This window comes from Botryllus schlosseri, chromosome 15 (genome assembly GCF_051294905.1).
Source record: "Botryllus schlosseri isolate E-star chromosome 15, Bs_hap1, whole genome shotgun sequence".
NCBI lineage: Eukaryota > Metazoa > Chordata > Ascidiacea > Stolidobranchia > Styelidae > Botryllus > Botryllus schlosseri.
In genome coordinates this window covers 6,257,855-6,272,497 of record NC_137250.1, presented here as the reverse complement: position 1 = coordinate 6,272,497, position 14,643 = coordinate 6,257,855, and the positions used below count along the sequence as shown (strand labels likewise).

Sequence of the window (14,643 nt, the reverse complement as noted above, 5' to 3'; positions counted from 1 at the left end):
TGTGTCTAACGCACACTCGTCTAAATCTAAAATTGTAGTTTGGTTAGATGAAATAACGTCGCAAATCGCAAGGAACAAGGGACAATGTTATGAAGAAATGGGATACATACCCTCACAATTCACTCCATCTCCAGAATATCCGCTATTGCAGGAACATGTATACGACCCTGCAGTATTGTTGCAACTAGCTTTGTTTTCGGCACAGTTACTTGTGTTTAATGCACACTCATCTTGATCTGAATTAATAGCTCGTTTAAATAATATACCATCGGAACGTATCTCCCAGAAAAAATGCTACTTAATCATAAACAGACTAACACAAACCTTCACAATTCACTCCATCTCCAAAATATCCGCTATTGCATGAACATGTATACGACCCTGCAGTGTTGTTGCAACTAGCTCTGTTTTCGGCACATGTATCGGTGTCTATTTCACATTCATTCAGATCTAAATGAAAATTCAGTTCGATGGAATAACGTCATACACTGCAAAGAATATGGTACAATATAGTGGACGGATTGGGTAGATCTTCATAATTAACATTATTTCCAAAATTTCCGTTGCTGTAGATCAGGGGTCGGCAACCTTTTGCTAGTCGCGGGCCAAATTTCAGGTGCGCAACATGTTGGCGGGCCGGACCGGAATTTTTCTTAATTCTATATTAAACGGTCACGTCGGTATATTACCCTACAATGCTGCAATCTCAATCATACAAATCACAAAAAGAGCAAAACACATGTATTTACACTTCAACAACGCAGCATAAATGTGACACAGGGCGCAGCTTGCTTTGTGAAAGCTTTTCAACTTCTGGTAACAAGTCCGATGAAGCTAGAATCAGGCCATATTCTGAATGTGCGTTGGGATACGTGATCTTAGCTTGCTCTTCGTGAATTTCAATTGTTGAAAACTATTGTTCACATGCGCACGTGCTACCAAAAGTCGATGCTATTCTTTTGCATTGTTGGTCAAGCTGGGATGAAGACCCATTTCAAGAACTTACTCTTTGTCAAAGTCAATCCGCGATATGCTCTTTGTATGAAATTTGTCATTCAATTCAACTGCATGGCATTTCAAATGGGCCCATTTGAAATTTTCTGGCAATGGTATTGGCGCCCACATTAACCGGAGTACTGGGTAGTCAGAATTTATTTTGTACAGAACGAATGTCGGAAAAGCGGATGGAAATTCATTAATTAAATTTGGTATATCACAGTTACAAATGTATAGTGCTGGTACTAGGTTTACTCTCCTCCAGTATAGGAAAGTGAGGTTATTTAGTTGTTTCCCCCTGAAGTTGCAAATTCAATTTGTTTAGATGTGACGTTAAATATTCTACGAAAGCAAGATTAGATACCCATTTTCGATGACAAGATTATGAGTCGGCGATGTTTGTATTTTCAAGGAAAGTTGCTATTTCATTTCTCAGTTCATACACTCGTGCAAGCATCTCGACGTAACAAAGCATGTACCCGTTTTGCCAGTGACACTTGCAACCGACGGGTTTTCCCAAGACACAGAAAACTTCAGAAGAACGCATATTGCTTGGAATGCCGAACAGCGTCTTGTAGTTGAAGTGCTCTATGTTTCGTTGTTCTTGTGTTTGAAATATACGTGACAAAGCAATGCTTATTGGGGTAGTCCTATCTTTACTATTGCTTTTGGGTCTGCATTCATTACAGTGGAACATATTGACTCAAAGGCTTTTCGTATGCGCCTTGTCAGGAGTAGGGCTGGGCAAAATCGAGTACCTGAGTGATTCGATTCTGAATCACGTATTATGCTTCGAGTCGAGTCGAGTATTCGAGTACCACTCATTATGACGTCATAACAGAATGTTATATGTCAAAGCTCAAATATGTACCTTTTAAGCCACCACAAATAATATAATGTCTGTTATTCATCACATACAAGATACTTAGGTATATTTTTCGACCATACCGATTTCATTGCACTTTGTGACAATGTTGTGGGATGATCATGACTTTTTAAATGTGCTATTTCTAGTAACGTTCTTGTTTTTTTACTGTTTTGTATACTGCGATACGGACAATCAAGGTTTCAAGGCTACCACCGTGGAAAACAGCATGGTAAATTTAATTCTCGTTTATAAATTAACTTTCAGTGGCGAGGAGCGTATAATTTCAGTACTCGAAAAAATCATCTTTTACTACTCGACTCGAATCATTAATATTAATACTCGATTCAGATTCGAGTACTCGAATCATTGTGCCCAGCCCTAGTCAGGAGTTAGCGACACAAGAAGAGCTTACTGAAATATGGACATACGAAAACCAAATTGGCAAAATATGACGTAACAATGCAATAATAAAAAGGATCGCTAACAGCTGTACCGGTACTCCGGTAGTCATAACAAAGTGACAAGAGAAAATCAAATCATACAAAACACAGACAATTAGCGGTATTTTATTTAATATTTTAGGATTGCATAGATAGGCCTACTCTTTGTGCTTGTTATTGTGCCGTTAACTCTTTGATGGGGGCACACGGGGGATCTTTGAGGTGATGGATTCTGCTGTGGTGAATGTGGTTCTGAGAGCAATATTCAAGTTCAGTACCGCTAGTAACATTTGAGGTATCTCTGCGTTTCTCTGAGAGCTATTAATGTGATTAACATTTAAAAAGTGGTATTCTGCGACTCACGCAGCAGCCTGATTCTAAAATCGGAATATGACGAACCCGGATCAGTACGGGGCTCGTTCACTTTCGGACCAAAAACCCTTTTTCTCCGTAACGCTGTACTGAGTTTGGTTCGAAAGTGAACGAGCCCCGTAGGTGCGTGAATTACATGTTCCGGAATCATCATCCGTAAGTGGAAGGAAACATTATAAATTTTGACATTTTTCGAAGCAGTGCTGCACTGCAGATTGGAACTCATTACGAAACGGCGGGCCGTATTCTTGTGGTAACTAATTATTTCGTCGCGGGCCGGACGATTTCGCTTGGCGGGCCGGATCCGGCCCGCGGGCCGTAGGTTGCCGACCCTTGCTGTAGATACATGCGTGTGAACCAGGGCTGTGGAGTCGGTGAATTTGACCACCGACTCCGACTCCGACTCTGCACATATTTAATATGCCGACTCCGACTCCAACTTCGACTCCGATTCCAACTCCAACAGTAATACCAATTTACTTCGAAAACTATACGCCACGGTTACGTTTGAATGACTATCATATAACCATTAAACATATGAAAACGTGAATAATTATGGCATGCAAAAGTGTTTCATTGTGGCCCAGATCGAATTATATACTACGTAATTAAAATGAAAGATTGCCTTTCTAAATATCAATCGTTTCTACATATTTGATAAACTTGGACTCTCTAATATCCTAATATGCTTGAATCATTCAAACATGACATATATCCAATACTGTATAATTAGGATGTAGATGAACCAATCAAAGTATAGCTCTTGTGTATGAGTCAGCAACGGATACAGAGATATATCTTACTAATTTTCTCATTACACACTATACTGATTATAAGCACACACACTCTCACTACTAATAAACATTAGTAGGCCTAATTGATAGAATTGACAAAGTAGTCAAATGGCATATGTCTAGTCTACCTGCACTAAGTCAAGCATTCATACACTAGGACTTGCCGTCATTCTTCATCATTTGTTCGACCCAAGCAGCTAAGCTACACTCTAAATATTTCTAATTTTGTCAAGTTGGATGCAGCGTTTGGTCACATTTATATCAATTTCACAAAACCAGACGATGTATTTACTCTGTCACAGTATCATGGTATAATTCCAAAAATTGCATCAATTCGTGACTGCATCGCGAATATGGATATTGCGACTTCCTTCCTCTAAGCAACTGAATTGCAATTTGCAAATAATGTCCAATTTAACTATCTCAAGGGTGGCAAACCTTTTACGGCCAAAGCGCCACATGAGATGTACGAACCATTGCGCGGTTAATCGATTGTTGATAACCTTTTTTTAGTAGTCCGATAGGAGCGATCCGGATTAGGTAGCATTGAAAACAAGACTTATATTACTACGCTTTAAAATTGACAAAAATTATGTCATAAAACTGTGCAGTGTGTATAATTATGCCCAGGTTGCGCTAAGCGCGAATTTTTTAAAGGTAATGAATGAATTCTATCAATAAATATGCTACTCTCATTTAGGCCGGGTTTCCATACCGTCCTTATTTCTATGATTTGTCCTTATTTTGAAGGGCCAGGTCTTTGAAAACTCAACTGTCCTTATTTCTGAGAAATGTCCTTATTTTCGACCTGCGTCCTTATTTTTAACAACTACTGAACTTCGATCGTTTTCCTCTGGTATCCGTGAGACATAAAGATATGCTTTTGCGTAGGGATTTAATTACATAATAAATGAACGGAACTTCCGTGGCGTACACATCACAGGATTTGACTCCTAAGTGGTGAGTTAGATAGGGCAGTGAGTAGTATAGCAGTTTAAGTGGTAGCCTACCAAGCTATCGCAGCAGACGTCATTTTAGCAGTAAACTGTCAATCAATCAGTCAATCAGTTTTTATAATAGTCACCAACTTGCGAGGCTACATGCGCCACCTCATCACTATATTTACGAGGTCGCGGCCACCTCGTATAAAATGCTCAAACGCCGTAGTAATTTGTAGGCGAATCCACGCGACCTCGTCAGAAACGTTGTCGATATAATCAGAAAACAGTTGTTGCAAGGCGAGCTACTCAATACGATGCCGCAATCATAACCCATTCGTTCTGTACTCGGGAGACGAAATTCTGATAAGATCAGACCTGGATGGTCAAATCCTGTGGAGTGTACGCCACGGGAGTTCCGTTCATTTATTATGTGATTAAATTTCTACGCGGCGCTATTCTGAGCGGCCCGGGAAAAATTGCTTCGTATTCAAAACATAAAACATGCTTTTGAATGTTGATGCGTGGATTAAAAACCACAGGCTGTAAAAACTGAACCGCAAATTCGTTTACTTAGAAGCCTGCTCAACATTATGCCCCGATTACGCAACCTACTTACCTGGCATGCGTAATCCAGATTCAACAGAAAGCAATTGTAGCAAAGAGTGCCGAAACAATTAAAGTCATAAGAAGCCACTCTTTCCATTTAGTTTGGTGTTAAAGTTAAAGAGTGTTCTTTCTCGTTTCGGCGAAGTGGACCAAGGAAAGGAACAGACTTAGTGAAATGACAGTCAAATCTCAGTTACAAGTAAAGTTAAACCTAGACCAGAGCTGTCACAGCTCGTATAAATACAATGTATGTACAAAAACGCGTTGTAATGCTAATCTAATTTTTCGACTGTCCTTATTTTTGGGTCCATGTCGATGGCAACCCTGCATATAGGGCTCATTTGACAAGGACAGCATTATTCGGCGATTAGATTGAGCAATATCGACGGTTGCGGTGAACATGTCTCTTTCATGTTGTTGCAATTTTATAATTTCGAGAATTACCTCGCATGCTACATAAAACCTTCTCTAGGGCCACATTCGTTTTGCGGATCACGGGATGGCCCCCTGATCTGTATCGTTATTAATTATGGTGATTGATGGTACATAAAAATCGAATTAAAAATCCTTTGAAAGCAATTGTTTTCATGATAAAGAAGTTGGAGTCGGAGTCTGAGTCGAAGTAAGGGTCATTTTTTCAATCTCCTACTCCGGCTCTAGTCAATATTTTTACCAGGGCTCCGACTCCATCCACTACAGTTTTCACGACTCCGACTCCATCAAGCGAAAATTAGATACACTCCGACTCCGACTCCACAGCCCTGGTGTGAATCAGCAGTATTGTTAAAACTCGCTTTGCTTCGGCAGTTTGCTTCGCAGTTATATGTGCCTAATGCACACTCAATAATATCTAAATTGATAATTCGTTTAAATAATAGACCATCGAATGTCGCAGAGATCATCCTACCATATAATTCTCAGCTTAACACATACCTTCACAATTCACTCCATCCCCAAAATATCCAGTATTGCAGGAACATATGTACGAACCAGCAGTATTGTTACAACTCGATTTGTTTTTAGCACAAATATCTGTGTCTAACGCACACTCGTCTAAATCTAAAATTGTAGTTTGGTTAGATGAAATAACGTCGCAAATCGCAAGGAACAAGGGACAATGTTATGAAGAAATGGGATACATACCCTCACAATTCACTCCATCTCCAGAATATCCGCTATTGCAGGAACATGTATACGACCCTGCAGTATTGTTGCAACTAGCTTTGTTTTCGGCACAGTTACTTGTGTTTAATGCACACTCATCTTGATCTAAATTAATAGCTCGTTTAAATAATATACCATCGGAACGTATCTCCCAGAAAAAATGCTACTTAATCATAAACAGACTAACACAAACCTTCACAATTCACTCCATCTCCAAAATATCCGCTATTGCATGAACATGTATACGACCCTGCAGTGTTGTTGCAACTAGCTCTGTTTTCGGCACATGTATCGGTGTCTATTTCACATTCATTCAGATCTAAATGAAAATTCAGTTCGATGGAATAACGTCATACACTGCAAAGAATATGGTACAATATAGTGGACGGATTGGGTAGATCTTCATAATTAACATTATTTCCAAAATTTCCGTTGCTGTAGATACATGCGTGTGAACCAGGGCTGTGGAGTCGGTGAATTTGACCACCGACTCCGACTCCGACTCTGCACATATTTAATATGCCGACTCCGACTCCAACTTCGACTCCGATTCCAACTCCAACAGTAATACCAATTTACTTCGAAAACTTTACGCCACGGTTACGTTTGAATGACTATCATATAACCATTAAACATATGAAAACGTGAATAATTATGGCATGCAAAAGTGTTTCATTGTGGCCCAGATCGAATTATATACTACGTAATTAAGATGAAAGATTGCCTTTCTAAATATCAATCGTTTCTACATATTTGATAAACTTGGACTCTCTAATATCCTAATATGCTTGAATCATTCAAACATGACATATATCCAATACTGTATAATTAGGATGTAGATGAACCAATCAAAGTATAGCTCTTGTGTATGAGTCAGCAACGGATACAGTGATATATCTTACTAATTTTCTCATTACACACTATACTGATTATAAGCACACACACTCTCACTACTAATAAACATTAGTAGGCCTAATTGATAGAATTGACAAAGTAGTCAAATAGCATATGTCTAGTATACCTGCACTAAGTCAAGCATTCATAAACTAGGACTTGCCGTCATTCTTCATCATTTGTTCGACCCAAGCAGGTAAGCTACACTATAACTATTTCTAATTTTGTCAAGTTGGATGCAGCGTTTGGTCACATTTATATCAATTTCACAATACCAGACGATGTATATACTCTGTCACAGTATCAGGGTATAATCTCAAAAATTGCATCAATTCGTGACTGCATCGCGAAGATGGATATTGCGACTTCCTTCTTCTAAGCAACTGAATTGCGATTTGCAAATAATGTCCAATTTAACTATCTCAAGGGTGGCAAACCTTTTACGGCCAAAGCGCCACATGAGATGTACGAACCATTGCGCGGTTAATCGATTGTTGATAATTTTTTTTAGTAGTCCGATAGGAGCGAACCGGATTAGGTAGCATTGAAAACAAGACTTATATTACTACGCTTTAAAATTGACAAAAATTATCTCATAAAACTGTGCAGTGTGTAATTATGCCCAGGTTGCGTTAAGCGCGAATTTTTTAAAGGTAATGAATGAATTCTATCAATAAATATGCTACTCTCATATAGGCAGGGTTGTAATACCGTCCTTATTTCTAAGATTTGTCCTCATTTTGAAGGGCCAGGTCTTTGAAAACTCAACTGTCCTTATTTCTAAGAAATGTCCTTATTTTCGACCTGCGTCCTTATTTTTAACAACTACAGAACTTCGATCGTTTTCCTCTGGTATCCGTGAGGCATAAAGATATGCTTTTGCGTAGGGATTTATTTACATAATAAATGAACGGAACTTCCGTGGCGTACACATCACAGGATTTGACTCCTAAGTGGTGAGTTAGATAGGGCAGTGAGTAGTATAGCAGTTTCAGTGGTAGCCTACCAAGCTATCGCAGCAGACTTCACTTTAGCAGTAAACTGTCAATTATTCAGTCAATCAGTTTTTATAATAGTCACCAACTTGCGAGGCTACATGCACCACCTCATCACTATATTTACGAGGTCGCGGCCACCTCGTATAAAATGCTCAAACGCCGTAGTAATTTGTAGGCGAATCCACGCGACCTCGTCAGAAACGTCGTCGATATAATCGGATAACAGTTGTTGCAAGGCGAGCTACTCAATACGATGCCGCAATCATAACCCATTCGTTCTGTACTCGGGAGACGAAATACTGATAAGATCAGACCTGGATGGTCAAATCCTGTGGAGTGTACGCCACGGGAGTTCCGTTCATATATTATGTGATTAAATCTCTACGCGGCGCTATTCTGAGCGGCCCGGGAAAAATTGCTTCGTATTCAAAACATAAAACATGCTTTTGAATGTTGATGCGTGGATTAAAAACCACAGGCTGTAAAAACTGAACCGCAAACTCGTTTACTTAGAAGCCTGCTCAACATTATACCCCGATTACGCAACCTACTTACCTGGCATGCGTAATCCAGATTCAACAGAAAGCAATTGTAGCAAAGAGTGCCGAAACAATTAAAGTCATAAGAAGCCACTCTTTCCATTTAGTTTGGTGTTAAAGTTAAAGAGTGTTCTTTCTTGTTTCGGCGAAGTGGACCAAGGAAAGGAACAGACTTAGTGAAATGACAGTCAAATCTCAGTTACAAGTAAAGTTAAACCTAGACCAGAGCTGTCACAGCTCGTATAAATACAAAGTATGTACAAAAACGCGTTGTAATGCTAATCTAATTTTTCGACTGTCCTTATTTTTGGGTCCATGTCGATGGCAACCCTGCATATAGGGCTCATTTGACAAGGACAGCATTATTCGGCGATTAGATTGAGCAATATCGACGGTTGCGGTGAACATGTCTCTTTCATGTTGTTGCAATTTTATAATTTCGAGAATTACCTCGCATGCTACATAAAATCTTCTCTAGGGCCACATTCGTTTTGCGGATCACGGGATGGCCCCCTGATCTGTATCGTTATTAATTATGGTGATTGATGGTACATAAAAATCGAATTAAAAATCCTTTGAAAGCAATTGTTTTCATGATAAAGAAGTTGGAGTCGGAGTCTGAGTCGAAGTAAGGGTCATTTTTTCAATCTCCTACTCTAGTCAATATTTTTACCAGGGCTCCGACTCCATCCACTACAGTTTTCACGACTCCGACTCCATCAAGCGAAAATTAGATACACTCCGACTCCGACTCCACAGCCCTGGTGTGAATCAGCAGTATTGTTAAAACTCGCTTTGCTTCGGCAGTTTGCTTCGCAGTTATATGTGCCTAATGCACACTCAATAATATCTAAATTGATAATTCGTTTAAATAATAGACCATCGAATGTCGCAGAGATCATCCTACCATATAATTCTCAGCTTAACACATACCTTCACAATTCACTCCATCCCCAAAATATCCAGTATTGCAGGAACATATGTACGAACCAGCATTATTGTTACAACTCGATTTGTTTTTAGCACAAATATCTGTGTCTAACGCACACTCGTCTAAATCTAAAATTGTAGTTTGGTTAGATGAAATAACGTCGCAAATCGCAAGGAACAAGGGACAATGTTATGAAGAAATGGGATACATACCCTCACAATTCACTCCATCTCCAGAATATCCGCTATTGCAGGAACATGTATACGACCCTGCAGTATTGTTGCAACTAGCTTTGTTTTCGGCACAGTTACTTGTGTTTAATGCACACTCATCTTGATCTAAATTAATAGCTCGTTTAAATAATATACCATCGGAACGTATCTCCCAGAAAAAATGCTACTTAATCATAAACAGACTAACACAAACCTTCACAATTCACTCCATCTCCAAAATATCCGCTATTGCATGAACATGTATACGACCCTGCCGTATTGTTGCAACTAGCTTTGTTTTCGGCACAGTTACTTGTGTTTAATGCACACTCATCTCGATCTAAATTAATAGCTCGTTTAAATAATATACTATCGGAACGTGTCTCCCAGAAAAAATGCTACGTAATCATAAACAGACTAACACAAACCTTCACAATTCACTCCATCTCCAAAATATCCGCTATTGCATGAACATGTATACGACCCTGCAGTGTTGTTGCAACTAGCTTTGTTTTCGGCACAGGTATCGGTGTCTATTTCACATTCATTCAGATCTAAATGAAAATTCAGTTCGATGGAATAACGTCATACACTGCAAAAAATATGGTACAATATAGTGGACAGATTGGGTAGATCTTCATAATTAACATTATTTCCAAAATTTCCGTTGCCGTAGATACATGCGTGTGAACCAGGGCTGTGGAGTCGGTGAATTTGACCACCGACTCCGACTCCGACTCTGCACATATTTAATATGCCGACTCCGACTCCAACTTCGACTCCGATTCCAACTCCAACAGTAATACCAATTTACTTCGAAAACTATACGCCACGGTTACGTTTGAATGACTATCATATAACCATTAAACATATGAAAACGTGAATAATTATGGCATGCAAAAGTGTTTCATTGTGGCCCAGATCGAATTATATACTACGTAATTAAGATGAAAGATTGCCTTTCTAAATATCAATCGTTTCTACATATTTGATAAACTTGGACTCTCTAATATCTTAATATGCTTGAATCATTCAAACATGACATATATCCAATACTGTATAATTAGGATGTAGATGAACCAATCAAAGTATAGCTCTTGTGTATGAGTCAGCAACGGATACAGAGATATATCTTACTAATTTTCTCATTACACACTATACTGATTATAAGCACACACACTCTCACTACTAATAAACATTAGTAGGCCTAATTGATAGAATTGACAAAGTAGTCAAATAGCATATGTCTAGTCTACCTGCACTAAGTCAAGCATTCATACACTAGGACTTGCCGTCATTCTTCATCATTTGTTCGACCCAAGCAGCTAAGCTACACTCTAAATATTTCTAATTTTGTCAAGTTGGATGCAGCGTTTGGTCACATTTATATCAATTTCACAAAACCAGACGATGTATTTACTCTGTCACAGTATCATGGTATAATTCCAAAAATTGCATCAATTCGTGACTGCATCGCGAATATGGATATTGCGACTTCCTTCCTCTAAGCAACTGAATTGCAATTTGCAAATAATGTCCAATTTAACTATCTCAAGGGTGGCAAACCTTTTACGGCCAAAGCGCCACATGAGATGTACGAACCATTGCGCGGTTAATCGATTGTTGATAACCTTTTTTTAGTAGTCCGATAGGAGCGATCCGGATTAGGTAGCATTGAAAACAAGACTTATATTACTACGCTTTAAAATTGACAAAAATAATGTCATAAAACTGTGCAGTGTGTATAATTATGCCCAGGTTGCGCTAAGCGCGAATTTTTTAAAGGTAATGAATGAATTCTATCAATAAATATGCTACTATCATTTAGGCCGGGTTTCCATACCGTCCTTATTTCTATAATTTGTCCTTATTTTGAAGGGCCAGGTCTTTGAAAACTCAACTGTCCTTATTTCTGAGAAATGTCCTTATTTTCGACCTGCGTCCTTATTTTCAACAACTACTGAACTTCGATCGTTTTCCTCTGGTATCCGTGAGACAAAAAGATATGCTTTTGCGTAGGGATTTAATTACATAATAAATGAACGGAACTTCCGTGGCGTACACATCACAGGATTTGACTCCTAAGTGGTGAGTTAGATAGGGCAGTGAGTAGTATAGCAGTTTAAGTGGTAGCCTACCAAGCTATCGCAGCAGACGTCATTTTAGCAGTAAACTGTCAATCAATCAGTCAATCAGTTTTTATAATAGTCACCAACTTGCGAGGCTGCATGCGCCACCTCATCACTATATTTACGAGGTCGCGGCCACCTCGTATAAAATGCTCAAACGCCGTAGTAATTTGTAGGCGAATCCACGCGACCTCGTCAGAAACGTCGTCGATATAATCAGAAAACAGTTGTTGCAAGGCGAGCTACTCAATACGATGCCGCAATCATAACCCATTCGTTCTGTACTCGGGAGACGAAATACTGATAAGATCAGACCTGGATGGTCAAATCCTGTGGAGTGTACGCCACGGGAGTTCCGTTCATTTATTATGTGATTAAATCTCTACGCGGCGCTATTCTGAGCGGCCCGGGAAAAATTGCTTCGTATTCAAAACATAAAACATGCTTTTGAATGTTGATGCGTGGATTAAAAACCACAGGTTGTAAAAACTGAACCGCAAATTCGTTTACTTAGAAGCCTGCTCAACATTATGCCCCGATTACGCAACCTAGTTACCTGGCATGCGTAATCCAGATTCAACAGAAAGCAATTGTAGCAAAGAGTGCCGTAACACTTAAAGTCATAAGAAGCCACTCTTTCCATTTAGTTTGGTGTTAAAGTTAAAGAGTGTTCTTTCTTGTTTTGGCGAAGTGGACCAAGGAAAGGAACAGACTTAGTGAAATGACAGTCAAATCTCAGTTACAAGTAAAGTTGAACCTAGACCAGAGCTGTCACAGCTCGTATAAATACAAAGTATGCACAAAAACGCGTTGTAATGCTAATCTAATTTTTCGACTGTCCTTATTTTTGGGTCCATGTCGATGGCAACCCTGCATATAGGGCTCATTTGACAAGGACAGCATTATTCGGCGTTTAGATTGAGCAATATCGACGGTTGCGGTGAACATGTCTCTTTCATGTTGTTGCAATTTTATAATTTCGAGAATTACCTCGCAGGCCGCATAAAACCTTCTCTAGGGCCACATTCGTTTTGCGGATCACGGGATGGCCCCCTGATCTGTATCGTTATTAATTATGGTGATTGATGGTACATAAAAATCGAATAAAAAATCCTTTGAAAGCAATTGTTTTCATGATAAAGAAGTTGGAGTCGTAGTCTGAGTCGAAGTAAGGGTCATTTTTTCAATTTCCTACTCCGGCTCTAGTCAATATTTTTACCAGGGCTCCGACTCCATCCACTACAGTTTTCACGACTCCGACTCCATCAAGCGAAAATTAGATACAATCCGACTCCGACTCCACAGCCCTGGTGTGAATCAGCAGTATTGTTAAAACTCGCTTTGCTTCGGCAGCTTGCTTCGCAGTTATATGTGCCTAATGCACACTCAATAATATCTAAATTGATAATTCGTTTAAGTAATAGACCATCGAATGTCGCAGAGATCGTCCTACCATATAATACTCAGCTTAACACATACCTTCACAATTCACTCCATCCCCAAAATATCCAGTATTGCAGGAACATGTGTACGAACCAGCAGTATTGTTACAACTCGATTTGTTTTTAGCACAAATATCTGTGTCTAACGCACACTCGTCTAAATCTAAAATTGTAGTTTGGTTAGATGAAATAACGTTGTAAATCGCAAGGAACAAGGGACAATGTTATGAAGAGATGGGATACATACCCTCACAATTCACTCCATCTCCAGAATATCCGCTATTGCAGGAACATGTATACGACCCTGCCGTATTGTTGCAACTAGCTTTGTTTTCGGCACAGTTACTTGTGTTTAATGCACACTCATCTCGATCTAAATTAATAGCTCGTTTAAATAATATACTATCGGAACGTGTCTCCCAGAAAAAATGCTACGTAATCATAAACAGACTAACACAAACCTTCACAATTCACTCCATCTCCAAAATATCCGCTATTGCATGAACATGTATACGACCCTGCAGTGTTGTTGCAACTAGCTTTGTTTTCGGCACAGGTATCGGTGTCTATTTCACATTCATTCAGATCTAAATGAAAATTCAGTTCGATGGAATAACGTCATACACTGCCAAGAATATGGTACAATATAGTGGACGGATTGGGTAGATCTTCATAATTAACATTATTTCCAAAATTTCCGTTGCCGTAGATACATGCGTGTGAACCAGGGCTGTGGAGTTGGTGAATTTCTCCACCGACTCCGACTCCGACTCTTCACATATTTAATATGCCGTGTCCGACTCCAACTTCGACTCCGATTCGAACTCCAACAGTAATACCAATTTACTTCGAAAACTATACGCCACGGTTACGTTTGAATGACTATCATATAACCATTAAACATATGAAAACGTGAATAATTATGGCATGCAAAAATGTTTCATTGTGGCCCAGATCGAATTATATACTACGTAATTAAGATGAAAGATTGCCTTTCTAAATATCAATCGTTTCTACATATTTGATAAACTTGGACTCTCTAATATCTTAATATGCTTGAATCATTCAAACATGACATATATCCAATACTGTATAATTAGGATGTAGATGAACCAATCAAAGTATAGCTCTTGTGTATGAGTCAGCAACGGATACAGAGATATATCTTACTAATTTTCTCATTACACACTATACTGATTATAAGCACACACACTCTCACTACTAATAAACATTAGTAGGCCTAATTGATAGAATTGACAAAGTAGTCAAATAGCATATGTCTAGTCCACCTGCACCAAGTCAAGCATTCATACACTA

The 14,643-nt window shown here is 39.0% G+C and overlaps 1 protein-coding gene across 1 annotated transcript in view; it reads right to left on the bottom strand.

Moving 5' to 3' along the window:
• Positions 1-14,643, bottom strand: part of LOC145457587 (uncharacterized) — a 210,691-nt gene that overhangs the window by 98,208 nt on the left and 97,840 nt on the right. The window contains 3 exon segments of the mRNA XM_080335810.1: positions 97-294; positions 6,147-6,329; positions 9,538-9,725. Of these exon segments, the coding sequence (XP_080191936.1) occupies positions 97-294; positions 6,147-6,329; positions 9,538-9,725 (569 nt within the window).